Here is a 27,012-nt window from a genome sequence, read left to right as displayed (position 1 = left end):
AGCCTGGTGATGGGTATTGAGGAGGGCACGTTCTGCATGGAGCACTGGGTGTTATGCACAAACAATGAATCATGGAACACTACATCAAAAACTAATGATGTAATGTATGGTGATTAACATAACAATAAAAACAGGTACAAAAAAAAAGAACTTCATAATGAGGGGCATCTGCATGGCTCAGTCAGTTAAACATCTGCCTTCAGCTCAGGTCATGATCCCAGAGTCCTGGGATCAAGTCCCGCATCAGGCTCCTTGCTCAGCGGGGAGCCTGCCTTCTCCCTCTGCCTGCCACTCCCCCTGCTTGTGATCTCTCTCTGAAATAAATAAAATCTTTTAAAAAAAAAACCTCAGTGGTTTCTTGATGTATGGCATTGACCTTTATAGTCATGATGTAGCTGACAAAAGGGAAAACAGTGAAGGTATTCTATTATTAGAGGTAATATAGCGCATCTATTACATATGGAATCCTTAATACTAAGAAGAATATAGTTTTTTAAACAGATACAGCTGAATTCAAATTCCAGCCCCTTTATTGCTACATGTGACCTTTGAAAAATTCCTCAACCTTTCAATGCCTTCCTTCCCCTTCCCTCAACTGTAAAAATGTGGTAACAATGTCTACATCTTAGCATTGTGATAAGGATGAACTGAGAGACCCTCTATAAAAGCATTTTATGTGGCAAATGTTTATATCCTTCTCTCTGTCTTTTATAACCATGATCCTGTGCATATTTAGGGGAAGTAAGAATGCATCCTCAAATCTGATAATGTTACCAGATCTTACATAATTGCCACATGCTACTCATTTTACCATTTGTTTAAAAACTCAGCTGCCTTTAAACACAAATAGTGAACTCTTATTTTAAAAAACTGTTCTAAAAATATTTGAGTTCTGTTTTCAGAATTTTAGAAGAAGGAAATACTGTTTGCAATCTAATTTTCCTGAAAAATTGAAGATACAAATACTTACAATGTTGACAAGCATAACAAAATATGAGTTTTTAATGAATCAATGAGTTGCAAGTGATTTAATAACACTTTTCTAAGAACTGCTTAAGCAAAAACTTTGTGTGTGATTGGTAGTGAAAAACCAACCTTTTAAGTGGTGGGTCCTTTTTTTGTCCCCACACATCTAGATCTACATAGAAACATAGGTATGTCTATATTATGTAGAGATAATAAATTAACATTCATTTCAGATATTTGAAATTTAATACATTATTGCCGAATTTGTGACCTGTTAGCTTGTTAATTTATAAAGAACTGAATAGTTCTGTAATTACAGGTTCCTTTCTGTTTGGTCATTATTTAAAATATATGAATAGAGTAAAAAATATATTATACACCTGAAACTAATATTATACTAACTAACTGGAATTTAAATAAAAACTTAGAAAAAAAATTAAAAATATTATATTACAGGGAAGTGTTATGAATGCTTTGAAAATTTTTATTTTTACAATTTGAAAAATTAATTTCTAGCTGAATCTTTTGCTGAACATTTTGTCTCTTTTATTAGCCTGCCTGCTTTTTCCTAGAGATGGTAGCAATTTAGCAGTAATGCTAAACATCAGGGTTGTTTTTTTTTTTTAAGATTTATTTACTTATTTGAGAGAGAGAGAGTGTGTCGGGGGTAGGGGCAGAGGGAGAAGGAGAGAGAGAGAATCTCAAGCACACTCCCCACTGAGCAAGGAGCCTGATACGGGGCTCAGTCTCACAACCCTGAGATCATGATCTGAGCTGAAATCAAGAGTCAGATGCTTAACCGACTGAACCACCCAGACACCCCAGTAGACATCAGGTTTTAAATTACTGTGCTGACTTTAGTGACTAATAAGTATCAGTTCCTCTGTGGGTAGGAGACATAGGGAAATACTGTTTTGGGCTTCACATCAGCAAAGATTTTTTTTTTTTTTTTTAACTTTTAGAGAGCAAAAATTGAACAGAAAGTATAGAGACTTCCCATATACCCCCTGCCCCCATGTATATACAGCTTCTCCTGTTGTCAGCATCCCCCACTGGAGGGGTACATTGGTTACCACTGATAAACCTACAGCAATACATCATAATTACCAAAGTCCATGGTTTACATTAGGGTTCACTCTTGGGGTTGTAAATTCTGTGGGTTTGGACAAATATATAATGCTGTGTATCCATGATTATAGTATCAACCAGAGTCGTTTCTCTACCCTAAAATTCCTCTGTGCTCTGCCTGGTCATCCCTCTCTCCCCCAACCCCTGGCAGCCACTGAACTTTTTATCATCTCTGTAGTTTTGCCTTTCCCAGATGTCATAGAGTTGGAATCATATAATATGTAGCCTTTTCCGATTGACTTCTTTCACGTAGCATACGTTGAAGATTCCTCCGTGCCTTTTCATGGCTTGATAGCGCATTTCTTTTTACTGCTGAATAATACTCCATTGTCTTATCCATTCATCTGCTGAAGGACATCGTGCTTGCTTCCACGTTTTGGCCATTAGAAACGTGCAGATTTTTGTGTGGGCATAAATTTTCAACTCCTTGCCTAAATACCAAGAAGCACCGTTGTTGGATCATATGGTAAGGCCAATGATGTTTTCATTACAGCTGCAGATGCCCGTAGTGGAAAAAATCGTGCCAATGGCTCGGATGAAGACCAAGAAGGGACCAGTACAATTAACCAGAACGTGGCGCTGGCCATAGCCGGAAACAATTTTAATTTGAAGACAAGTGGAACAATGCTTTCTTCCTTGGTATGTTGGTGCACCTTTCTCTGGTTTATTTTTTGTCCTGTGTCTTGTCCCATCTTCTCATGGGCTTGTTCTTGTATTTACCTACTGGAACCCAGAGCAGAGCGGGCTGTGAGATTCCCGCCTCTTTGCTCAGTTCTGAAAGGCATCTGCGTGGAGCTAGCAGCTGAGAAGGGGAACGGCACACATGAGGCCGCAGAGTCGCAGGTGGTCCTGGCTGCAGCGGTAGGTCCACAGGCCAAATGCAGGCAGTCTCAACGGTGCCTGAGTTCAAGGTTCAGAGCACCAGAAAGAGGTGAACTTGGGATATCTGAGATCGGCGCAAAGAAGATCAAACCAAGGCTCCCTCGGGTGGGAGGCTTGAGTGGTGTTTATTCTATGTTTATCATTCACACTATGTTTGCCTCCAAAAAAATGGTTGAAATGGTTGAAGGGGCCAGTTGCTTGGGGTGAGTACTTCTTAGGCAAAAGACTTCAGCTTTTCTGGGTCCCCAGGGAGCCCAAACAGAGTAGGATAGCTCTGTCCTTTTGCACAGACTCTGGGCTTAAAGAGCAGCACCTCCAGGAACACAGTGTCTGATTTCCTTGAGGTGGGAACTCCATTCCTTGAGGAGCTCGATTCTTCCTTTGGCAGACAGTGACAGCGCCGCATTGTCCAGCTTCATTTAACTTTGCGTTTCAGTGTAACGTATACATCTGCAGAGCACTCCACTTGGTTCTCTCCTGGGAAAGGCAGCATCTAGACCTAAGTAGCTTCTCTGCTGGATGGCTTTCCTCTCTTCCCTCTAGCACTTAGCAAGCCCCCACCCCCAGGACAGCCCCGGAAGGGCTGGAGGGCAGGGATGTAAGAAAGAAAAAAGACCCTTGAGAGTTGACATCACTCATCATCCTGCAGTTGGAGACATACTGTGTTTTATGACCTCCTTCACCTTAATAATGTGCATCTTACCAAAGTTAGCTGCCTAAGGCAGTGTAGATGCCTTTTACATTGTTAATTGGCTCAAAGGGCATATGCTCAGATGCCCAGAGTTCACCATTAGAGGATCTTCCCTAGGAAGTTATCACTAAGGTTTTCATATCTTCTTGTCACCATACTCAGGAAGACTAAACTAATTTCATAAGCCTTGTCATTCCCAAACCAACATTTCCTGCACATACTTACAAACAGGCGGTTTCACATTCCACTGGGTATTAGCTACACCGTGTGAACCAAGGGGGCAGCCACATAGTGTTCTTTGTCTTGATTGGATGAGTAAAAGAAAGTGTGCTCAGCACTCAAAATCGAACACTTGGGACCCAGGCCTTAAAGCAAAGAGCCTGAGCCCCCACCCCCCACCCCTCAGGAAAACATAAATTGTAATTGAAGTCCCAGCACAGAGGACTCCACTAAATTAGGGATTTGATTCATTTGATTCATGAATGACCCTCATATTATACTTTGGACTCTGACACCAGAAGTTAATTCTTGAACAGTTAGGATGTTTCTGGAGCCTGGCTAGTCTTGTTCTCTGCTCTAATTTCAACCCTCTGGTGTCCCGCTGGAAGGAGAAATACTTGGAATCTTAGCAGCTTGGAAGCTCCCTTTGTATCATTGAGACTGGGGGGTGGGGGGCTGGTCAAGGCAGGACAGACCATCAGACCACACTGCTCCGGAGCCGGAGGGTGCCACAGGATGTGGCTGAAAGCCTGGCTCAGACACTGCCCCACGTGAGCCCCTTTGCTGAGCACCTCAGCTCAGGGAACGCAGTTTTGTAGCCCTGGAAAGGTTGGGCTCCTGAAAACAGTTCCCCAGCCAGGGACGAAGTACAGTGCCTGTGTTCTAAGAGCTTAGCATCCCCTAAGTTTTGGGGTGCCCATGGCTCTACTTCTTCCCCTGCGTCCATCTCGCCCTCGCCTCCCTGCAGCCCTACAAGCAATACAACATGCTGAATGCCGACACGACACGCAACCTCATGATCTGCTTCCTCTGGATCATGAAAAATGCCGACCAGAGCCTCATCAGGAAGTGGATCGCCGACCTGCCATCCATGCAGCTAAACAGGATCTTAGATCTCCTTTTTATCTGTGTCTCGTGTTTCGAGTACAAGGTGAGTGTGAGGTGGCTCAGCCTTGCACCAGCTCTTAGCTCCCAAGTTCAGGTCGATGTTGTTACTACGGTTCCCCTTGGCTTGGGGGTGGGGGGGGAGGCACCATCTGTTGGTCTCACTTCTGTATTAAAACCCATAACCTCTTTACATTCTAGATACGGCCATTTCTCAGGGGAAGGATCTCTGCCTTCTGCAGAGAGAACCTCATCCCATTGTCATTTGCAGGATAGGACACCCCCAAAGAGTATCTCCATGGGGACACATGTCCCAACTGGCTGTTCTTCACTGCAGAGTGTTGTGTTTTGGGGGTTCTCCCCACGCACAGACATCTCACCACACTGAACAGCCTTCTGCCTCTTTCCTGTCCAGGGAAAACAGAGTTCTGACAAAGTCAGTACCCAAGTCCTGCAGAAGTCAAGGGATGTCAAGGCCAGGCTGGAAGAGGCTTTGCTCCGCGGGGAAGGGGCCCGGGGGGAGATGATGCGGCGCTGTCGGGCTCCAGGTGTGTTGGCCTTGCCCTTCCCTGCTTCCCGTCAGTGAGTTTTACACCCTCGGTGAGGAGAAGCGTCCTCACAACGCGAGTAGACCTACCACTGCTTTCTTAAGATTTTAGGATAATAAAGACAAGCAGGTTCCGGGATTCTGTGCATGATGTATGGAATGTTAGCTGTGTACTTGCGAAGGAAGGCTGCTGTCCTGAGGTCACAGGAACCCTGGAAATGTCCCCAAATGTGTCTTCTGTTTAAGACTTGTCAGCGGTACAGGTCACATCCAAGGACATGAGTCACAGGATAGGTGGGATGTGGTCACCCTCAAGGTCAAAGCCTCTCCCCGGGGCATTTGACTACTCGTCTTTGTGGAGCACGGTCAAGACGCTGGATAATTCTGATTCCAAAATCATCTCCCCAGATCATTCAAGACATTACTAAAACACAGACGATTCCCCACCCCAACCAGGTGTGTCCGAGTGTTCCAGGCCTGCCAGGAATGATCTCAAAAAGGCTGACCTCACTGCTGTAGAGTAGAGTGAGGTTCTCAGGCATGCTCCGTCTTAGTCACCATGCTCAAAGTTACAGGGTGACAGCTCGTTCTATGCAGTGGGACACAGTGGCTGGAAGCTTGGGGGGAGCTCAGCTCTTGCAGTGGTGGTGGGAGGGCACGCCCATTTAACACCCACATGCTCCTCTTCAGTAATTCACTGAGAACCCCAGTTTCACTGGAACGCTCTGTTCAGGACACACGTGCTCACCCACACTCCAGAAAGGCAAGGGTTCTAAAGCTGTAGGCTGTCAATCAAAGCGCAGGTGGCCAGGTCCTGGGCAAAGCCATGTCTCCTCCTGGCGTCCCGCATGGGCTCTAATTAGCCGGAGGCGCGGTGCTGAGTCCTCTCCCCCGAGCTTGTTACGGAACTTGTGGTTATCTTAGAGGGTTTCGTGCTAATCACATTCCTCTCGTGCATTTCTTAACTCCTAGGGAATGACCGATTTCCAGGCCTCAGTGAAAATTTGAGATGGAGGAAGGAGCAGACACATTGGCGGCAGGCTAATGAGAAGCAAGATAAGTGAGTCACTCAGCAACTTTGTGCTACTTTTACCTAAAGTCTAAAACGCTTTTTCCCAGGCTACTTGTATTACCGAAACAACTACATCCTTCCAAGGATAAGAAAGTGAAACATCATTATCTGGGTAAATTCACTTCGTCCAGGGACCCAGGATAACCAAAGGTATAAGAAGTTATGATTTTCAGCTCTGAAAACTTGACCACACTGATAAGCATTTAAAGAAAACTGATATTTAGCAATCTCAGATAGCTTGACAAAAGCTGCTGGAGGGGACAGGACAGGGCACCCAAGACCACATAGTTCAAATTCATATTTCCATTCCGGAAGCATGTACAGAAGGTGTAGTCAGAGATATTTATGTCAGTATCACTCAATATTTTTAAAATGGAAACATTGTAAATGCTCAAGAATAGGTGTAAGGAAATGTTAGGTTGCTATTAAAATTTCATGACATGGGACATGCTTATGATATAATGTTAAGTGAACCAAAGCAGGACAGACACTTGATTTTAGAGTAGAATCTTAAATCTCTAACTACATAGGGTAAATACATTTTAAGACTGGCAGGAAATTTACCAAAATATTAACAGCGATTTTCCTTGGGTGGTTCTCTTTGGGTGTTGAGGTAATCGATGTTCTTTTCTTTATACTTTGCTGTATCTCCTACAATGGGTATGTGTATTATTCTCTATACATAAACACACATATGCACATATATACACATATACATAAGATAATACATGCTATTATCAGCAAAAAATATAAAAAATGAAAGAAGAAAAATCCTGCTGCTTGGATTGCAACGTATGAGATATATATGTGTAAGAATTTGAATACATAAGGACATACAACTAGATATGTTGAACAGAGAGCTCATGTCTGCCATTCCTCTTTGCAGCAGATAGCCTAATGAATATCAGGGTCCACTGAGCAAAACATTACATGGTTAAGGACCCTGCCCCACACACTTGACAAGGTATAGGTCGTCCATCTCCTCGGGGTATGAAGCCCCCATCACGGAGGTGTGGGGGTAAGGCAGGCTTGAATAACGTTGTTTCGTCAGTAAATACGTTTACTGTCTTTGTTATCATCACAAGAATGAATCATTCTAGTCCACTTATGGGACTTTTGAGAGTCAAATTTATTTTAAAACATTTTTATTACAGATGTTACTGAGAAAGCCTAGTTGTTGCTCTTATTAGTAATATCCATTTGCTGTGGGTATTTTATTCTTGCTTTAAATTCCCTGAACTAATTTTTGAGATGTTTGGTTTTGAGAACCCATAAATTCTAGCTCAGGCCATGCTCACCCTGTCTTCCCCAAAAAACAAAAAGAAAGAAAGGCACATGGAGTTATGTGCTACAGAACCGCTTAGGGGGTTGGGCCATTTCCTCTCTGAGATTAGGAGAAGAGCCTAACAAGATATGTTTGGCCCGGGCTGCATAAATTGAGGTTTTGGGAAACCTGCCCCTTTTGCTTGCAGAAATAACACCACACTGAGCCTTTCCATGCAGGGCCTCCCAGTACTCCCTGGTCAGGGGCAGCGTGGGTTATTTTGTTTTGTTTTGTTTTGTTTTTCAAGAGAAACCGTAGTGAGATTTAGCTATTTGGAAAACTTTTTGTCATTATAATAGCGGTGTCTTTCACCTTTTTCTTTCAGATCATTTTTTAATTATTTTGGATCTGTTTCTTTTAGAGCAGTAATTTTCAACTGGGCTATACGCTAGAATCACCAGGAAAGCTTTTAAAGCTCCCAGTGCCCAGATGTACCCCAGAACAATGAATTCAGAACCTCCCACAGTAGGACCCAGAAATCAGGATTTGGTAAAACTCTAGGCAATGCTGTTGTCCAGTCCAATTTTAGAACCAACGTTTTAAAGGACAGGCTGGTAAGCTTTCTAAAAACTGGATTAGAGGCAGTGATAGTTGAATGAAAATACAAGTGTACTTAATACCACTGAATTGTACACTTAACAGTGGTTAAGATGGAAAACTTTATGTTATGTGTATTTTACCACAATTGAAAAACTTTGACAACAAAAATGAAAACCAGATCTAGGTCTGCATTGTCCCATAGGGTAGCCACATTAGTTATACAAGTGAAACATAGGCCAGATTTTGACGATTTAGCACCAGTGAAGGAATGGAGAAGGTTTCATAAGTAATTTTTATAGTGATTACACATTGACAATTTTTTTTCTATAATGGGTCAAAAAAAATATTTTCGGTTACTTTCACCTGTTTCTTTTTGCTTTCTTTAGTGTGGCTACTACAAAATGGAGAAGATATTTGTGTTCATCATTATGTGTCTGTTGCATGGCATTGGTCCAAATCAAAATCTACCAATATATTTTTTTAAAATAGCTTTTATATTTCACTTTCCTTACACAAATACTATCGCCTGCAGAATGAAAAACAACATAGAGCCCCTTGGGACCAGAGAGCCTATCCTAAGCTTGAAAATTTTAAAGATTTTATTTATTTGTCAGAGAGAAAGAGAGAGCACAAGCAGGGGGAGCGGCAGGCAGAGGGAGAGGGAGAAGCAGGTTCCTCGCAGAGCAGGGAGCCCGATGCGGGACTTGAGCCGAAGGCAGGCTCTTTATCGACTGAGCCACCCAGGCGCCCCGGTTTGGAAACATTTAAAACACAAGGAAGTATTTATTCTGAGCCCTCAGAGGCATATAAGCAGAGGCAGAGATCCCATTGTTGGGTGAAGGGGACTCAAGAACAGCTAGGTGGTGATCCTGGTCCAAGATTTCTGGGCTCACATCATGATGCCCCAACCCCTAGAGTGACATTTTGGCCTCGGGGGTGTCTTGGGGAAATGAATTCTTCACACTTCCATTTTCTGGCCACTAAATTTAGATGATACAAAATATCCCTTTCCAGCTTCACTTAGATTTTATGAGAATCAATGAACTAGTGCCTGAAATATTCTGGTTCCTCAAAATGGAAACCTCACAGAGAAGCAGCGCCAGGTGATTTCCCGTTCCCTACCATTCCCTAGTGGGTAGTAACCAGTAAACACCCAGCGGGATGTTAGATGACTTGCTGTCCTGCAGGAATGCCACCTTGCTGCCCACTGGGGAAAAAACAAAAGGTCCCCACTTGACCGAGCAACCCCCCAAGGTGGTCTTTGGGAAGTCAAGAGACTGACTCTTCCCTGCCCCAGTTCAGAAGTAGCAGCTTTCCTAATCCAGCAGCAGTGTTGTCTGCCAAGTTCAGATCCCATCCATCCCCACTCCCCCTGCCTGTGGCACAGACTTCCCTTGATTCTGATCTAGAGATGGTTCTCATGCAGGAAATCCAGGAACGGCCCGAGGCTTCACACAGCAATCGGATTGGCTAGCCTAACTGCTAGTAGCGACCAGTAATTGCTTTTCTCCCCATTTTTGTTATTTCTATAACTGTCATCATTATTAGGCACTAATCTCAGAAAGGGTCCTGCACTCTTTGGTTACCTGTGGCCAGCTCCTCTGTTTTCATTTCAGGATGGACTATTCAGAACATTTCTTTATGCTTTGGTGCATAGATTTGCCATCACTGAAATATGGCCAGGGTTGATATGCTCTTTAATTTGACCTCTTTTTTTTTTCTTAGAACAAAGGCAGAGTTAGATCAAGAAGCCCTGATCAGTGGCAATCTGGCTACAGAAGCAAATTTAATCATCCTGGATATGCAGGAGAACATTATCCAGGTGAGGACAACACACACCTGATCTGTTCGACATGTTTACTGGAATTTAATAAGGAATTCTTTATAGATAATTGTGAAAGAAATGTGATCCCAAAATACCCCCCTTTTTTTTTTTTTTTTTTTACCATTTACAATAGCGTTCACCTTACAAATTCCAGAGATACTCAACATTCTCCTGGCTTCTTTGACTCACTGCTCACTTAGGTGCTTGACGAGGTGACCCTCGTAGTTAAATCTGCCAAGTGTATACCCAAGTGTAGAGCGTAGACGGTGGCTTGTGGCTGACGATCTGGAAGAGGGATGGTAGCTAGGGTTTTTGTTTTGTTTTGTTTTGTTTTTTGTGATGGGCCAACTCCAGTTGAATTAAAGTTGACATCTAGTATGGGAGCGAAGGTTATGACTGGACTAGGTGGAAAAGGTGCTAGGTCTGAATAATGAGGTCTACTTTGGACACTGATTGGTGAAGGAAAGTTACTTGTACCATGAATTTGCCATCCCTCGCCGTGAACATTGCAGTAAGACAATTTACCATACTAATTTTATCTCCTAAGTGAGTGTTTCCAAAAATTCCCAAGAAGTCCAGGTCATAATGGGGTTTTGGTTAACCTGAGAAATGAGTCCCTCCATGTTTCCAGCGAGAAATCATTTATTCGGGTAGATCCAGTGTTGCTTTTTGGAGCTAGGAATAGAAATATTGTTGAAACCCAGGGAAACCTTAGTTATCCTACTTTTAGGCGGTCTAAAATCAAAAGAATTGTTATAGAAACATAAAGACAAAAAGTATGTGGTGTCTTTGATATCTTAAACACTTGGCATCATATTGATTATATCTCTATCCCTCACTGCTTTGACTGCTATGTACTTACCAGTTCTCAAAATGGTTTTTTTTTTCCCCAAAGAAATGGCACTTATCTGTCATTCTCTTTGGTGGTATTAGTCTTGCTGTTCTGTTTAGAAACACTGCTGCCATCAAGCAGCCCCTTTTATACTGGGAGGCTGACAGTTGTGTTTTGGAAGCCCACAAGGAAAGCTGTGCCTTCTATATAAAGAAGGAGCATTCCAAGAGCTGTTGTCTGGGGTGGGAGGATGGGATGCCTTATAACTTAGTTCAGCAGCCCGGAATTGGGCATAAATCCCAAATCATTTGGGAGTTTTGGAATAAAGTCATTTGGAAATAGGTCTTCAGCTGTCGTGGTAATGGATGATGTGTGTGGGGTGGCCAAATCCTGAAGATCTTAGACTAAGAGAGATGGAATGTCAGCATCGCTGTGCTAGTTGTCAAGAGCGCCGACTTGTGTCCTTCACCCCTCTGCTCCCTGGCACAGGGATTCAGTGACACTGTTCTTCCGTTCCCCTCAGGCAAGCTCGGCTCTGGACTGTAAAGACAGCCTGCTGGGAGGTGTTCTAAGGGTCCTGGTGAATTCTCTGAGCTGCGATCAGAGCACCACCTACCTGACTCACTGCTTTGCGACACTCCGGGCTCTCATTGCCAAGGTAAACATGGGATGCTTGTTTTCTTACTCCTAATTAAGAGCTGAGAATCTCATCTGGCTTCACACTTCTCCCATCAGGTGCCCCCAAACCCACACAGCACGGTATTTAGTGACATCAAGGTAATGGTCTTAAGTCTCCCTAAGAATAAAGCAGATGCCCTGATTTTTTGAGAACTCACCATTAAGAACAACAGTGGCTCTCACACTTGAAATGTGGATGGAACTATAGACATTTGACATGGCCACTCACTGGAGACATGAGGGCAAAACCAGCTGAGCACCTTTATCTTTCACCCTTTCCAATACCGCATCTGGGTGAGCTTAATGTCCTGAACATGATGCCCATCAGTAAGTCTTGCAAAATGCCTTGTCATGAAATGAGAGAAGATTTAGAAGTAAATTTCTCATAGCCTGAAGAATATAGATTTTCCTTACATCAAGTGGTCTAATGCAGTTTACTTTCTCCCCCTGGATTGGAAAGCTCTCAGTCGGTACCTTCTTAATGGGATCTTTTACATTTTTTAAGTTTATTTATTTATTTAAGTAATCTCTACATTCAACATGGGGCTCAAACTCACAACCCAGAGATCAAGAGTTGCATGCTTTTCCAACTGAGCCAGCCAGGAGCCCCGGGATCACTTACATTTACAAAGTAGAATTCTCCTGCTCTCCCCACTCAGGATTATTTTTTCTTTCTTTTCTTTCTTTTTTTTTTTTTTTTAAAGATTTTATTTATTTTTTGACAGAGAGAGCGAGAGAGGGAACACAGGCAGGGGGAGTGGGAGAGGGAGAAGCAGGCTTCCCAACTGAGCAGGGAGCCTTATGTGGGGCTCGATCCCAGGACCCTGGGACCATGACCTGAGCCGAAGGCAGACGCTTAATGACTGAGCTACCCAGGCACCCCTATTTTCTCTTTCTTAGTCACCAGTAATTTCCAGGGGGCTCAGTAAACGCAGGCTCATTCCTGCAGAGAGGTGGCTTTGCCGGTGAATGCAGCCTGGCTAACGATGCGGTGAATTACGCAGCCCTGATCTTAGTTGTGCAGTTCACAATTAGCTCTTAGGTCGACTCCGTTGCTTCCATTCATCTTCTGACTCAAGGAGCTCATTATCTTTATGGAGCAGTGCATAAACTCTTCTGGGCTGTCTGCTTGTCCCAGCAGACACTGCCCATTTCAACAGGCATCCAGTCCAGGAAAAAAATATGGAAGTGCCCAGGGATGCCTCACGGGCTCTGTGTCTCTCCTAGTTCGGGGATTTGCTGTTTGAGGAGGAGGTGGAACAGTGTGCGGACCTGTGTCAGCGAGTCTTACACCATTGCAGCAGCAGTGTGGACAGCACCCGGAGCCAAGCCTGCGCCACCCTCTACCTCCTCATGAGGTTCAGCTGTGGAGCCACCAGTGTAAGAGCTCACACCGGCGGGGTGACCCAGAATCAGTAGAGAAAGTCAGTGCAAAGCGCTGGTTGAGGAAAAGTGTGCGGGATCGCCATTTCCTTCCGTCCCGTGTGAAGGAGACAATTGATGCTGTAGATAGATGGCAGCTCTTGAGTTTGCAACCAGAAGTGAAGATGGAGACTGATGAATGCCATGGTTTCCATCTGTGTGTTTCAAGGACAAGTGAATGAATATAGGTAGATTAAAAGTTGTCCTCTGTGGGGAAAAATACAGCAGGCGGGTTAAGAATTCAGAAGCGTTTGTCTTGTTTCCAAATTCTGATTGAATGGTACCAGACTGACCTGCGGAGGAGAACTTGAATGATCAGTATCATCTGAATTTTAATCAAAGCTTTGCAGCTTTTGGATTTATGCTTTATTGCAGAAGAGTTAACCTTTGCTTTAGTTTATCTAGATTTTGGTTTATTTAGATTTATCTAGATTTTCGTTTATCTAGATTATTTACATTTGTGGTTATGTTAACGAGCATGCCCAAGAGATCTTAAAAGATAAATTGGCCCATGGGAAAAAGACAGGGTCCTCACCATATGTTAGGCATAACTATTGAAAATATTTAGGACATTTTCTCGGGGGCCCCCAGGATAACAATATTTTTCCATAGGGCGAGAAGGGAGGGAGAAACAGAAAGTCACTGCCTGTCCGGGGTCCAGAATCTCAGAAGGCGTGGCCGTGGGGATACTGTTCCTTTGTCCAGCTAAAGTCAAGTCCCAAGAAGAGGAATCTTGGTACAAAAGGATCCGTCTTTGAGACCCAACTTTGTAGGACCCTCCCAGCCTTACAGCATGGAGGGCATCCAGTCCTCAATGAAAATTTAAAGGGAGCTGACAGATTTATGTCAGAGCAATATCCATTTAAACCATTTAAACAATGATATGAATCTTGTGCAAAGTAGAGCTCACATTTCACTGAGAGGAAAGGAAACGGTTGAGACGGGGTAAAAGAAAACATTGGGGAGCTCCTGGTGTCTGGCTCCGCTGCCTTCCATTAGCTGCTCGCTGAGTGTCTCTTACTTGGTCCATCTTTTCCTCTTCCTGACGCAGAACTTTGCAAGAGTGAAGATGCAAGTAATCATGTCTCTGGCATCTTTGGTGGGCAAAGCACCAGACTTTAACGAGGAGTACCTGAGAAGATCCTTGAGGACGATCTTGGCCTATGCAGAAGAGGACACAGCCATGCAGGCCACTCCTTTCCCCACCCAGGTAAGCTGAGGAGCATGCCTTACCTCATGCACAGGTTCGGGATCAGCCAGGTATAAACTTGTGTATATATACGTGTGTGTGTATACTGTGTATCCATGTAACACATATAACATATAATTATATAACAGTTCTATGTTATACATAAAATATATAAATATTAATGACATACATAAAATACATAAATATTAATGTTAATATAAATATAAGTAATATAAAACATTTATATTAAAAATAAAATAACACACAAAATAGATAAATATTAATAAATATTAATATAAAATATATTTTATAAATAAATATAAATATATAAATATGTATACACGTATTTAATATCTAGCACACTATTATATATAATATATAGCACACACACACACACACGTGTATAATACATAGCACACTATATATATATAATATATATAACATAAGCTGAAGTCCTAAGCTGCCTCTTATTTGGTATAAAAAGCCCGGTTGTTCCAGAGTACTGTTGAGGCCTCTTCCAGGTTGCAAATAAGTGAAACTAAGCTCAAGTTGAACAAAAAGAGGGAAGATAGTATAAGGATTCGGGGCTAATTGATGGAGCCCAAGGGCCAACTCACATCTGAGCCTCCGAAGCATATGGACCTGCAAAGATGAGGGCCACGGAGGGTCCATCCAGGCCCCCCTCCACCTGCGAGTTCTGCTCCCAGAGAGCAGCCCACCCATGGCTGTCCTGTGCCCTTCCAATGCAGCCCTAGCTGGTTACCGTGGATGACAAAGCCAGGATTGTTTAGAGGTGTACACTTTTTTGCAGGTGGAGGAACTTCTCTGCAATCTGAACAGCATCTTATATGACACGGTGAAAATGAGGGAATTTCAGGAAGATCCCGAGATGCTTATGGATCTCATGTACAGGTAAGCTTTTCTGATAAAATCAGAGGGTGTCAGTTGAGGGTCTAGGGTTTGTCACTGTGGAGGTCTAGTTAGTGTCATTATTATAGGCCATGTGGGTACACTGTTGTGGATGACATCCAAGAGCATATATAGAAATTGGTAGAAATTGATCATTGAGAGTGAGTTGATTCATGTACACCTTTTTAGAAATGTCCCCCTAATTTAAACTGAGGTATCTTTCACAACAGTATCTTCTACTTACCAGAGAATGAGAGAAAAGAACTATCTATTATCATATGAATTATTTCCTATATTTTTTCCAGTTATATTCAGATTTACATGTACCGTTTTATTTAGAAATCATATTTTACTTAATAGTTTGAAACTTTGTCTTATGGTCCTTGTTCAGGAGAAACTACTTAGAGAAATAAATTGGTTCTGATGTGATGTCATAGACGGGTCGTACTTTTGTCTTGTTATTATTCTGAGAGAAAGGAAAGAAAAGGGAGAAAATTGCTAGAGATCCATTACAAGAGACCTCATTTGATTGGGCCTTTTTCTTCCCCATAAAACTTTAAGTAAATGCTATTTCTTGAGGTCCAACACACGCTACCTGTGATATAAAAACAACCGGACTGATAAATATTTGCTTTTTCCTCTCATTTTGTGAACAGGTGGGGAAAACCTCTAAGGGCGGGTGGGGGTATTCTTGCGGGTGGGGGGAAGTGGCCATGCACAGTAGAACAGTGTCATTAACCAGCTGTCCTTGAAACTTTCTCATTCTGCCTTCAGAATTGCCAAGAGTTACCAGACCTCTCCTGATCTGCGGCTGACCTGGCTCCAGAACATGGCCGAGAAACACACCAAGAAGAAATGCTACACGGAGGCCGCCATGTGCCTGGTGCACGCGGCCGCCTTAGTGGCCGAGTACCTGAGCATGCTGGAGGACCACAGCTACCTGCCCGTGGGCAGTGTCAGCTTTCAGGTGGGGAGCTAATGCAGCTTTTCCTGGGGAGCGGTGGTTCTCAACGGGGGGGCGGGCTTGCCTCCCAGCCCAGAAGGCATTTGACGATCTCTGGAGACATTTCTGGTTGTTACAACCAGGGATCAGCTCCCACCGCAAAGAGTTATCTGGCCTCAAATGTCAATAGTGCCAAGGTTGAAAGAAATCTCCTTTAGTGTATTATATTTGCCTCTTCTAATTGCTTTACTATCTTGTTTTTTTAAATTATTTACAATAAATGTAGAGTTGATAGCCACTCTAGGCATTCCCAAACACTCAGATCCATGATTTCATTTGACCCTCCCCATCCACCAGTGAAGCAGGCAGATAGGCAACGTACTCTGACTCCTACTTTACAGATAACAAAACTGAGAGAGCAGTTTTTCTAAGGTCATTTAAACTCTTTCTCAAAGACTTGGAGTTGGCACAGGACACTGAAAACTGAGAAAGTATTTTCCAGACACTAGAGAAATGATTTCCCACATGATCCATTCCTTTGATCACATGCCCCAACTCTGTAGCGTCCCACACCTCAGTCCCAAAGCAAGGAAGAACCGCATGGACCTGGGAAAGGCAAAAGGGAGCTGAAGCAGTACTTTCTTAGGATAAGCTAAATATTGCCCACAGTTAGCAAAGGGTCTAGCAGGTCTGAAAATTGGCTCAGGCTAGGATGCTCAGTGGCCACTTGGATAGCTTTTGCTGAATAGTTTAATACAGTCTTTAGAGAAAATAAAAGTTTTATGAGTCCTTTTGTAAGAGAGACATAATCTGCAGCAATGACTCTTCTTGAATCCACAAACAGTCCAGTAATAGAGCCCTTTTCAAGCCAGATTCACAGTCATTTGTAAGTGCTCGTATTATCCTTGTTTCAATCTATATGACTGATTTTATAAAAGGCTTTTTTTTTTTTTCAGTCTTGTTCTTCAGCACAATTTTGTGATGGCTATGTGAACCAGAGGGAGAGGACAATTCAGAGTAGCTTCCCCAGGCTTTGGGAAGAAGTCACTGGAACCATTGCTGGGGGGCGGTGGTTGGGAGCTTCTGATTCCCTAGAACTCTGTTCACCTGTGTACCTGTCTGCTATTTATTAAGCCCTCCTTTTTTATGGCTTTCAGTAGCAATAGAATTTATTCTGACATTTCATCCTCAGCAAATCACTTCTCTTCTCAATTCAGAAATGTGTGTTATAAAGGCCAAAAATGAAATTCTTATCCAAAAAGCATAAAAATATCACATCTGATTTTCATTTGCATAAAAATGAAGGAAGTTACAAAAGTCATTTTAGATGTATCTGCTGCTTTCATCACATTTATTTTGGCCGTTTGATATTATCAAGGATAACATATTTTAAGTGCTACTCTTTCAATTCCCAGAAAATCTTTGGGTTTTTTACTTCATGTTGAATCATATTATCCTCTTTCCATGCTTCATTAACTGAACTATTTCTTGTCATTCTTTTATGCCTTTTTCACAGTTGCTATATTCTATTTGATATTTATCACTTAAGTATTAATGGCATTTCATTATTGACTCTCATGTTTGGTAAGCTTGAGAATTCTAATTTCGCCTAGAATTCATTTGATGCTTATAATAAGCCATGCCAAGGCGAGATAGAACAGTTATTCTAGAACCAACAGGAAGACTCCACATTGTCCCCATAGGGGAGCATTGAGCTCTATTTTTCATGTATCTATATCCATTCATTTATTCTTCTAGATGATATTCATTGAGCACTTACTGTGTCCTCGTGAACTTTACCTTCTAGCCAGGGAGAGCGACATCATCTAACTATTCTATTCCTTATTCAATTACAATTATGATAAATGCTGTAAGAAAGAGGTACAAGTGGGGCGCCTGGGTGGCTCAGTCGTTAAGCGTCTGCCTTCGGCTTAGGTCATGATTCCAGGTCCTGGGATCGAGCCCCACATCGGGCTCCCTGCTCCGTGGGAAGCCTGCTTCTCCCTCTCCCACTCCCCCTGCTTGTGTTCCCTCTCTCACTGTGTCTCTCTCTCTGTCAAATAAATAAAATCTTTAAAAAAATTAAAAATTAAAAATTTAAAAAAAAAAAAAGAAAGAGGTACAAGATGCCGTGTTTATAATCTGACCTAACCTGGGGGTCGTGGGAAGCTCAGAAGGACCAGGAAGGTGAAGGGGGAGGCAGAAGGAATTGTGGAGTATCAGGTCTTCATGATACACAAAACATGGTGAGGTAGGTATTCTTGGCTACGGAAGAGAATCCAAATTATGTTGTTGCTTTTGAGCCAGTTCTTTTCCTTCAAAGGAGACATACCAAATCTTTTTTGGAAATGTATACTTGCAAGTGACAGAATACCAAACCTAGACTGACCTAGGGTAGAAATGGAATTTATCAGCTTCCGTGAGGGAAATGAGCCAGGAGCAGCACCTGTCGAACTGGAAGGAGAGGCCCAAACCGTGCCATCGGACCTCGGTGTTGTCACCACTTCCTGTCTCTGCTTTCCCTTACATCGACTTCATCCTGCACGGGCTTCCCATGCTCACCGAGAAGTATTTAGGTTTATGCCTTCCCAGGTTCAAGACCAGGAGACCAGAGCGATGGCTCATTTCTAGCAGTTGCAGAGAAAGTCTCACTGCATCTTACTGGGTGTGACAGGGTCATGTGCTCGGCCCTGAGCCAATCAGAGTGGCCAGAGAAATGGAATGCGCTGATTGGCTGGGCCAGAGTGGCGGTCCACACCTGGACTTGGATGGTTTCCCAGGAGGTCTTACTCTACAAAAGGATGAGGGACTTCTGGACAGCATTAACAACAGATGTTCAGAGTTGATTTCTCAAATGCTGTGTGCTTTAGCTTTCAACCTTGTTCTGCGCCAATAAAATTGAATTTTTGGAAAAGAATTATAAACTGGAGATAAATAAATCTGTGCAAGGAAAATAACTTTGAGGCCACTGAATTCCAAGGCACTGAGATCGTTGAAATTCTGTGTCCCAGACTGCAGTGTTTCTTGCACAAATGTAGATACGGATACATTCTCAGATATTGCTGTGACTTTTGCCTCCCTGACTCTGAAGCCAGGAAAGTCGGCCAGAATCCTTTTTCTCTGGTTACAGCTAATAAAGCTTCATTACTTCAGAGCTGTTCCTCTACCTGTAGAAAATTACATACAATTCTCATAGTACTCATTTCTTGAGTTATTAGATTCTTTCAGCTGAATCCCTTGGACTTTCTCTTATTTCCAGTTTGGAAACATCACAATAGAAAGGCCAGGTTTGGAAAAAAGACTGGCCATAAGAGAGTCTGAGCGTCTCATATATTCCTCAAAATACATTACAGTCTTGGATGTGAAGATGAGAGGACTGTGACAGCTCTTTTCCTTGATTGCCAAGGTTGATGTGCTTGATCTTGCTAGCCAAGCCAGGAAGCAGATGTTTTTACTTCCCAGGCCAACTCTAGTCAGTTGGTAGTGGTTGACTGGAGTGCTACACTAAGAATTTTGAGAATACAGTTGACCCTTAAACAACGTGGAGGTACAACCCCCCACCCAGTCAAAAACCCACAGATAACTTTAACTTCCCCCAAAACTTTACTAATAGCCTACTGTTGAGCAGACACCTCAGTGGTAACATAAACAGTTGATTCACCTGTGTTTCGTATGCTAGGTGTGTAAGATATTGTATTCTTACAATAATACCTAACTTTTCCTTAATATTTTTGGTATTTCTAAACTACACGACTTCTGAGTTTTTCAAATTGTTGCAGGTCTCAAAAAATTTTTCCAATATATTTTTTAATTTGATTTTGTTTAAATTCAGTTAATTAGCATATAGTGTATTCTTAGTTTCAGAGTCCAGTATATTTTTGAAAATGCGTACAAGTGGACCTGTGCAATTCCAACCCGTGTTGTTCAAGGATCGACTGTGTATCCAAACTTCAAGGGAAACGGTGCTATAATTGATTAGTTGTGCCTGTTACGAGTGTAGGAATGGGAAAGAGTGGCATGTGTGCTACCTGTTTGCAGTCTCTAAGCTGGGAAGATGTCCCATTGCTTTTATGCTCCTTATGCATTTCTTCCACAACTCTGAGACAGGCTGAAAAAAAAAAAAAAGATTCTTAACATGTTAAAAGTATGAGAGTCACTGCAAGGGCCAGAGCTGGGGTGAGGCCAGAGGCACCTAAGGGGCAGAATGTAAGGAAGCAGCTCACTCCTAGGGTCAAGCAAATTCAGAGTCATCACTTACTGAGATTGGGTGGACCCTGAGATTGAATGCCTCTCTAAAGGCTGTGCCCTCGGTTTCTCACTTGGTTCACCCTAGCCTGGGCCCTGGTTACTGCACTCTCTGCTGGAGACTTATTATTATTTTTTTAAGATTTCATTTATTTATTTGACAGAGAGGGAACACAAGCAGGGGGAGTGGGAGAGGGAGAAGCAGGCTTCCCGCGGAGCAGGGAGCCCGATGCGGGGCTCGATCCCAGGACGCCGGGATCGTGACCTGAGCCGAAGGCAGACGCTTAACGACTGAGCCACCCAGGCGCCCCTCTGCTGGAGGCTTTAAACTCTATGGTTTGTGTAAAGGAAAAGCTTGAAAAAAAGAACAAAATGGGAGACAGCAACGGTAATGGTTGCATTGCCACCGACATGGCCGCCAAAAAGACATTTTCATTGGCTATTATCATATAATATGGCTGTTCAACTGAAGATCAAGTCAGTAGCAGCACACCTCCAAGGTTCACTGGGCTGCTGAAACAAGGAATCTGCTTAGCTGTTAATTGGTCTTTGCCTTTTTTTTTTTTTTAAAGATTTTATTTATTTATTTGAGAGAGAATGAGATAGAGAGAGAGCACAAGAGGGGGGAGCGGGAGAGGGAGAAGCAGACTCCCCGCCAAGCAGGGAGCCCGATGCGGGACTCGATCCCGGGACTCCAGGATCATGACCTGAGCCGAAGGCAGTCGCTTAACCAACTGAGCCACCCAGGCGCCCTGGTCTTTGCCTTTTAAAAACCATGACCCCTGCTGGATGTCCCATAGGGTTATTTCATGACAATAATTCAATTGTTCTTACATTGAGGTAAGTGTCCCTTTATGTATGTCCTCAAGGTCAAAAAGAAAAGAAAATTGTAAGTTTTGAAGACCAGTTGCTCAGTGTATCCTTTCAAAATAAATGGCAACCAGGGCGTCTTGTGGGTGGAATTAGAGATATTCTATGATCACAGGCTCTCTGAGGATCTTCAAACGTGGGCTGGCTCAGTGCCCCATCTTGGGTTCCTCTGGTACCTTTTGTTAGTCCGGTTCCCCTGTTCTCCGGGCTTATCCTGGGATCTCTTTCAGAACATTTCTTCCAACGTGCTGGAGGAGTCTGCAGTCTCTGATGACACCTTGTCACCCGATGAGGACGGTGTGTGCTCGGGCCGATACTTCACCGAGAGTGGCCTGGTGGGCCTCCTGGAGCACGCAGCTGAACTCTTCAGCACGGTCAGTGCTCACAGGGGTCCCGGGGCCTCCGCAGTGGGCCGAACCCCCAGCACTGTGAATGCCAGTCTTACCCCGAGCCAGGCACACCTCCTGCTGGGCTGTGTGGGGTGGGGGGGCAGAGGGTGGCCCCAGATGACTTTGATGTATGCAAATCGCGTCAGGTCTGGAGGGAGCTGAGAAAGCCTTTCATCACTGCAGTATTCTGGTCTTCATGGCAGGCTTTTTGGCTGGGCAGCAGTTATACCGTATTATTTCCATTTACTAGGGGGTAAATTAGGCCACAGAGAGGTGAAATGGCTTGCCCAGGGTTATACCACAAATGATGAGGCATGTTCTCACTCCCTCATTTTCCCTCTCATGGAGAAAAGTATTGGGGTGGAGCCACTGGGAAGGGAGGGAGGGAAGAGATGGACCAGCTACCTTTCTGACGACTGGGTAGTCCTCAGGATTGGCGCAAACCAGGCCCAGCTGAGAGAACTATGGGAGGGCAAACCACTGAGACTCCCCTCATTTGCCTTATCTGGGTCTACACACTTCAGATAAGATAAACAAAAATAGGTAGATTAAGTCAGTGAGATTCAGGGCAGTAGAGAAAGTCTGTTGCCCATTTTCATGTTAATAATCGCACTCCTCCCGCCAGTTTTAAGCCAAGTAAATATCTAATACTTCACTATATTTAGCTGATCCAATTTTATGTTCATCCTTACGGTTTTCTTTCTTTTTTACCTTTCATTTCCAAGTTTCCTACCCTACGACCTCTATGTATTTTTTGTTTTAACTATCTTTTCTTTTTTCTGCTTTCCATTTCGGGATTCAGAGAAAGTACAGTATACTTCCATTTTTCCTAAAATTCAAGAAAGTGAACTAGTTAGAATCCTACCAATTCCTTTTAGGCAAGCATGGAACATCTGGCTAAGCGTGACCCCAGATGACATTTAATGATGCTGAAGCTGCCTTCCTGAATAGTTACTAGTCCCTGCTGCCAATCTGCTGTTTTTATTCCTTGGAAACCCTTTTGCCCACTTAACATCATCATATAGGACCCTTCAGCATGTGTCTAATTCCGGTTGCGTGCTCCGGCCATCCCAGAGAAGCTGAGACGTCACTCCTGCTCTGTAAAATATTGTGGTGCCCATAACTAATCCATTCTCCAGCACATAATGAACTCTGGATGCTCTTCTTAACTTTCCACTGGATTAAATTCTTGTTGATTTTCTTCTTTTTCTAAGGGAGGATTGTACGAGACGGTTAATGAAGTCTACAAGCTGGTCATTCCCATCCTGGAAGCACACAGAGACTTCCGGAAGCTGACCTCCACCCACGACAAGCTACAGAAGGCTTTTGACAGCATCATCAGCAAGGTATCTGGGGAGTCTGGCCAGCAAGTCCTTTTACCTGGCAGCATGTGGCCCTGTCCCAGAGATCCTTAGCCCTGCTTCCTCTCTAGCGAGCGATTTGCCTTGAGCACTTCATTGCTGTAGCTCTTGCCTACCCAATGGAGAGGGGCTGGGAATAAGGCAGAGGACCAGAGGTCGGACAGTTCCGACTGGAAGAAAGCACCTTGAATGACTTTACAAACAGGAAATGTGAGGATTTTTAAAGTTCACTTCAAAGAAATCCTAGAAATCTTTCGTGGCATTTCTTTTTTTAAATTATTTCCAAAGTTTCTTCCATAAACGTTACATTTTTTTAAAGGCTTGATTTCGGTTTATGTTAGCTATAGGAATAAAATGCTGTGTAACACAATAACAAAAGAATCCTGCCCTTTACAAGCCTATAGATCCTCACGAATGACCTAACTAAAGAGAGGTTTTCTTATTTTGCTCATTAGGGTCACAAGAGAATGTTTGGGACCTACTTCCGAGTTGGGTTCTATGGATCCAAATTTGGGGATTTAGATGAGCAGGAATTTGTTTACAAAGAGCCTGCTATTACCAAGCTTCCTGAGATCTCTCACAGACTAGAGGTAAGAAAAGCGCTCGACTCCATATACTTCACAAAAGCAAGTTAGAGTGGGTCACTGCCAAAAAAAGAGTTACGGATTCATCATTGATCTGTATAAAAATTTGTCCAGATTGCATTTTTAATATGAAGGTATTAGGTGAGATCATAAGGTAAAGCATGATTTGGAGAGTTTTCTCCTAAGATTCTGTATTTGCTTGTCAAAGTTTGTAAATTTATAGGGTGAGTATTTATTTTCAAGGCTACCCAAAAGTCAGTTGTTGTCATGTGCTTTCCTATCACTCTTGAAATTTTAGTAATAGTTTTTCAGCCTTAAGATTATCACCTTGACTTTGAATCCTGCCAAATTACTGAGTTATCCCTAGAAAGTGTTGTGGCCATCACAACATCTAGTGGTATCACTAGACAACACATCCCACTTCTGACACAGAGATGTTCACAGTAGCCATGCCTTGAGCTGGGGCATGGTGAGCTCTTCCTGCTGAGCTGGTCCAAGGAGCCCTCCTCTGCGGATTATCAGAGTCAGTGTCCCGTCTCTTAGGCTGGAAGCCCCAACTCCAACCTGCTGTCTACACTTCATCCATAGTGTCACAGAAAAGAAGCGGCATGTTCCTAGAGGAAAGGATGGAGAAACAGGAAAACAGCCTGGAGAAAAGTGAGAAAAGCAGACATGGAAAGGGCCAAGCACTAAGAACTCAGGATGAAAGTCAAGGGATGTCCTCCAGACAAAACCCTCGCAGGCAGAGTACCTGGGGACCCCAAAGTGCTGACACTTAATTCAAGATTCATTCCTTATGCCTGCTTGTCATTGCTTCGAATTTATGCTTCTTCATAGCTGTAAAACTTAAAAACACTTTAGTTGCCAAATGGCTCCTTATGCTATCCATCTCTGGAAAAGAAGAGACTTTAATTCCTACTGGACTCAAAGAAGCCATGGCACAGAGTGGTTGAGTAACTTGTCCAAAGTCATTCAGCTCATGAGAAGGAAAACCAGCAATTGACCCCAGGCCACTTGGTTCCCTATTATGTTTCTCCAACGTGGGACTAGAAGTGTGTGTTTTGTCTTCTTGTGAAATGTGTGGTTCATCACATTCTGGGAAGCCTAGTGACCTCCAAGCTCCTAGGGTACAAAAGACAAGAAGTAAATTGTGCCATTCCCCTGGAGCTGCTTCTGGAAAGATGAAGACATTGGTTGAGTTAGAGGTCAAACACACTTATTTTAGGGAAGCATCCATCAGTTTGCAATGCTGCACTTCCTTATATTTTTATTTTTGTCTCCAGAAATGCTAACTTGCCTCATTATCTGAGAAGGACTTCCAATAATCAATGAACAAATTCTTCCTTAAGCTTGTTCCAAACTTACTCAACTTTTAAGACACAAAGAGTTGCATTATATTAAAATAGTCTTTGTAATCTGTTGGTTCTTCTTGCCTAGGGATTTTATGGCCAATGTTTCGGTGAAGAATTTGTAGAAGTGATAAAAGACTCTGCTCCTGTGGACAAAACCAAGTTGGATCCTAACAAGGTATGGGGAAGTTCGCAAAAAGTCACCCTCAGTCTCCGATTCCCTTCATTCTACCCCCCAAAAGACAAAATGTTCTCCTCTGTCTGGGCTCTCAAAGTCACTTTGGTGTAGCCAGACTTTTTTGTCGAGGGTTCACCTATCATGTGGTTAGATCTTAAATCATATTCCAAGGCAGGAACCATAAGAGCTACCATTAATTAAACACCAGCTGCGTGCCTGGCACTGCATCGGGCCCTTTGGGTACATCATCTCCTTTTATCCACCAAGAGCCCTTTGAAGTAGGTGTGGTTATTCCTATTTCACAGATGAGAAAACTGAGGTACAAAATTGTCAGGCAGCTTTCCAGGATCATGCAGGTGTCCAAGCCAGGACCCAAGCTCAGGGTCTGTCCTCCTCAAACCCATCCTCCTGATCACTGTTCTCTATTGCCTTCCTATGCAAAGTTTTACACTCAACTTCAAACATGTTGAAAAGATGCAAACTTCTCACTGCCAGCGCTTGGTGGCACCCCGCTTTAGGCTGCAGAACTTTCTTCCAGCCAGGTGCAGGGCCCCCGTGACATTGGGGGAATGATGGGCAGGGCTTGGACCTCAGCGACCTCCCTTGTCACAGGAGGGCGTATTCTGTCCCATCCCCGGCTGGGTGTGCCGCATCCAGTGTGGACACTCTCCACCCCGAGCCAGCGGCAGGGGCTCAGGCCTCCACAGCCCTGCCCTCTCTTCCGACACCAGCCTCAGGTCACCCCCACGTCTGACCAAATGGTTACTAATTTGGGGGTTCCCGCGGCAGCCCTCAGGTTAAGGAATTCACTAGAGTGACTCACAGACCTCAGGGAAGTACCTTATGACAATGACAGTTTTATGATAAAGGATACACAGAAGGCAAGGTCTGGGAAGGACCCTAGCACTTCCATGCCCTCTCCTTGTGGAATCAGGGCACGTCCCCCAGCCTCCCCCTTGCCCAGCAGGTCTATATATTCACCTGTCAGGAAGCTCCACAGTGTCTTGGTGTTCACAGTTTAATGTCCAGGCATGATTGATTAACTTGTGGGCCGCATTACTGAACTCAAGTCTCCAGCTCTGCCTCCCCGCCCTGGTTGAGCCCAAAGTCAGCCCCGACTCCCAACCCTCTAATACGTGCTTGGTCTTTTGGGTGACTGCCCCCATCCTGGGACCCACCAAGCTTGGGTCACCTCATTAAAATAACAAAGACGCTCCTATTCCTCAGGGCATTCCATGAGTTTTGGAAGCTGCGTGCTAGCAAATGCAAAGACTAGATATATTCCCCGTGTATCACGGGGGGGAGGGGGGGGGGCGGGGCTGTCCGCCTGCTCAGCCCACCTCATAGATGTGTTCATGAGACTGTGTAAGCTGCTGGGAATAATGCAAGTTCAAGGTATTTATGAAACGCTAGGGCCCAGAGGAGCGTTTGCTATTTGGCAGGCCTGGAAAGTGAAGAGTCCAAATTCTTCCCTCAGTTCTGTCCTCCAGGATGTTAAGGAGATGATGCAAGTAGGGAGGAATTGACCAAATGCAAGTTTGCTTTTCTCCAGATTTTGAAAGACTTGCTCACTTCACGCATCTTCCCTAGCCCAGGCCTACGGTGGTAAGTGTGGTAGGAGCTGAGCAAGGCTTCGACAGAGGTGTCAGAGGTCCTTGGATGATAGGCGTGCACAGCACATGCCGCGGAGAGTCACCATTGTCCCCAGTGACGTCCCTGACACGTGGTGCGCTTGTGCCCTCTTCTAAAATGCCCAAGGCCGGTGCTGAGAGTTTTAAATGAGATGCCAAACCCAGAATGACAGCAGGATTTCATCACACTAAATAGTGATTTATAGGCTGAGGTCAGTGTCGTCCCCCACCCTTTTCACTGGGTGGGTATTACAGAGCCTTTGGTCACTGTCATTCTTTTTTTTTTTTTTTTTAAACAGGGCATTTCTTAATAAGTGCCCTGTTCAGTGTGTGTGTGTGTGTGTGTGTGTGTG

General features: G+C 43.7%; 1 protein-coding gene across 2 annotated transcripts in view; it reads left to right on the top strand.

Annotated features, from left to right (window-relative positions):
* The window catches only part of DOCK8 (dedicator of cytokinesis 8), a 219,317-nt gene that overhangs the window by 171,877 nt on the left and 20,428 nt on the right, over positions 1 to 27,012 (top strand). For both annotated transcript variants that reach the window (XM_081802802.1, XM_081802803.1), the window contains 14 exons: positions 2,588 to 2,733; positions 4,635 to 4,817; positions 5,187 to 5,319; positions 6,291 to 6,378; positions 9,980 to 10,076; positions 11,435 to 11,569; positions 12,817 to 12,969; positions 14,063 to 14,221; positions 15,012 to 15,112; positions 15,884 to 16,076; positions 21,398 to 21,541; positions 22,771 to 22,902; positions 23,373 to 23,507; positions 24,939 to 25,028. In XM_081802802.1, coding sequence (XP_081658928.1) covers positions 2,588 to 2,733; positions 4,635 to 4,817; positions 5,187 to 5,319; positions 6,291 to 6,378; positions 9,980 to 10,076; positions 11,435 to 11,569; positions 12,817 to 12,969; positions 14,063 to 14,221; positions 15,012 to 15,112; positions 15,884 to 16,076; positions 21,398 to 21,541; positions 22,771 to 22,902; positions 23,373 to 23,507; positions 24,939 to 25,028 — 1,889 coding nt within the window. The remainder of the gene's footprint in view (positions 1 to 2,587; positions 2,734 to 4,634; positions 4,818 to 5,186; positions 5,320 to 6,290; positions 6,379 to 9,979; positions 10,077 to 11,434; positions 11,570 to 12,816; positions 12,970 to 14,062; positions 14,222 to 15,011; positions 15,113 to 15,883; positions 16,077 to 21,397; positions 21,542 to 22,770; positions 22,903 to 23,372; positions 23,508 to 24,938; positions 25,029 to 27,012) is intronic.

This window comes from Leptonychotes weddellii, chromosome 14 (assembly GCF_054177405.1).
Source record: "Leptonychotes weddellii isolate Sample4059 chromosome 14, ASM5417740v2, whole genome shotgun sequence".
Taxonomy (NCBI): Eukaryota; Metazoa; Chordata; class Mammalia; order Carnivora; family Phocidae; genus Leptonychotes; species Leptonychotes weddellii.
Note: the sequence above shows the minus strand (reverse complement) of the source record. Positions and strands in the feature narration are given on the sequence as shown.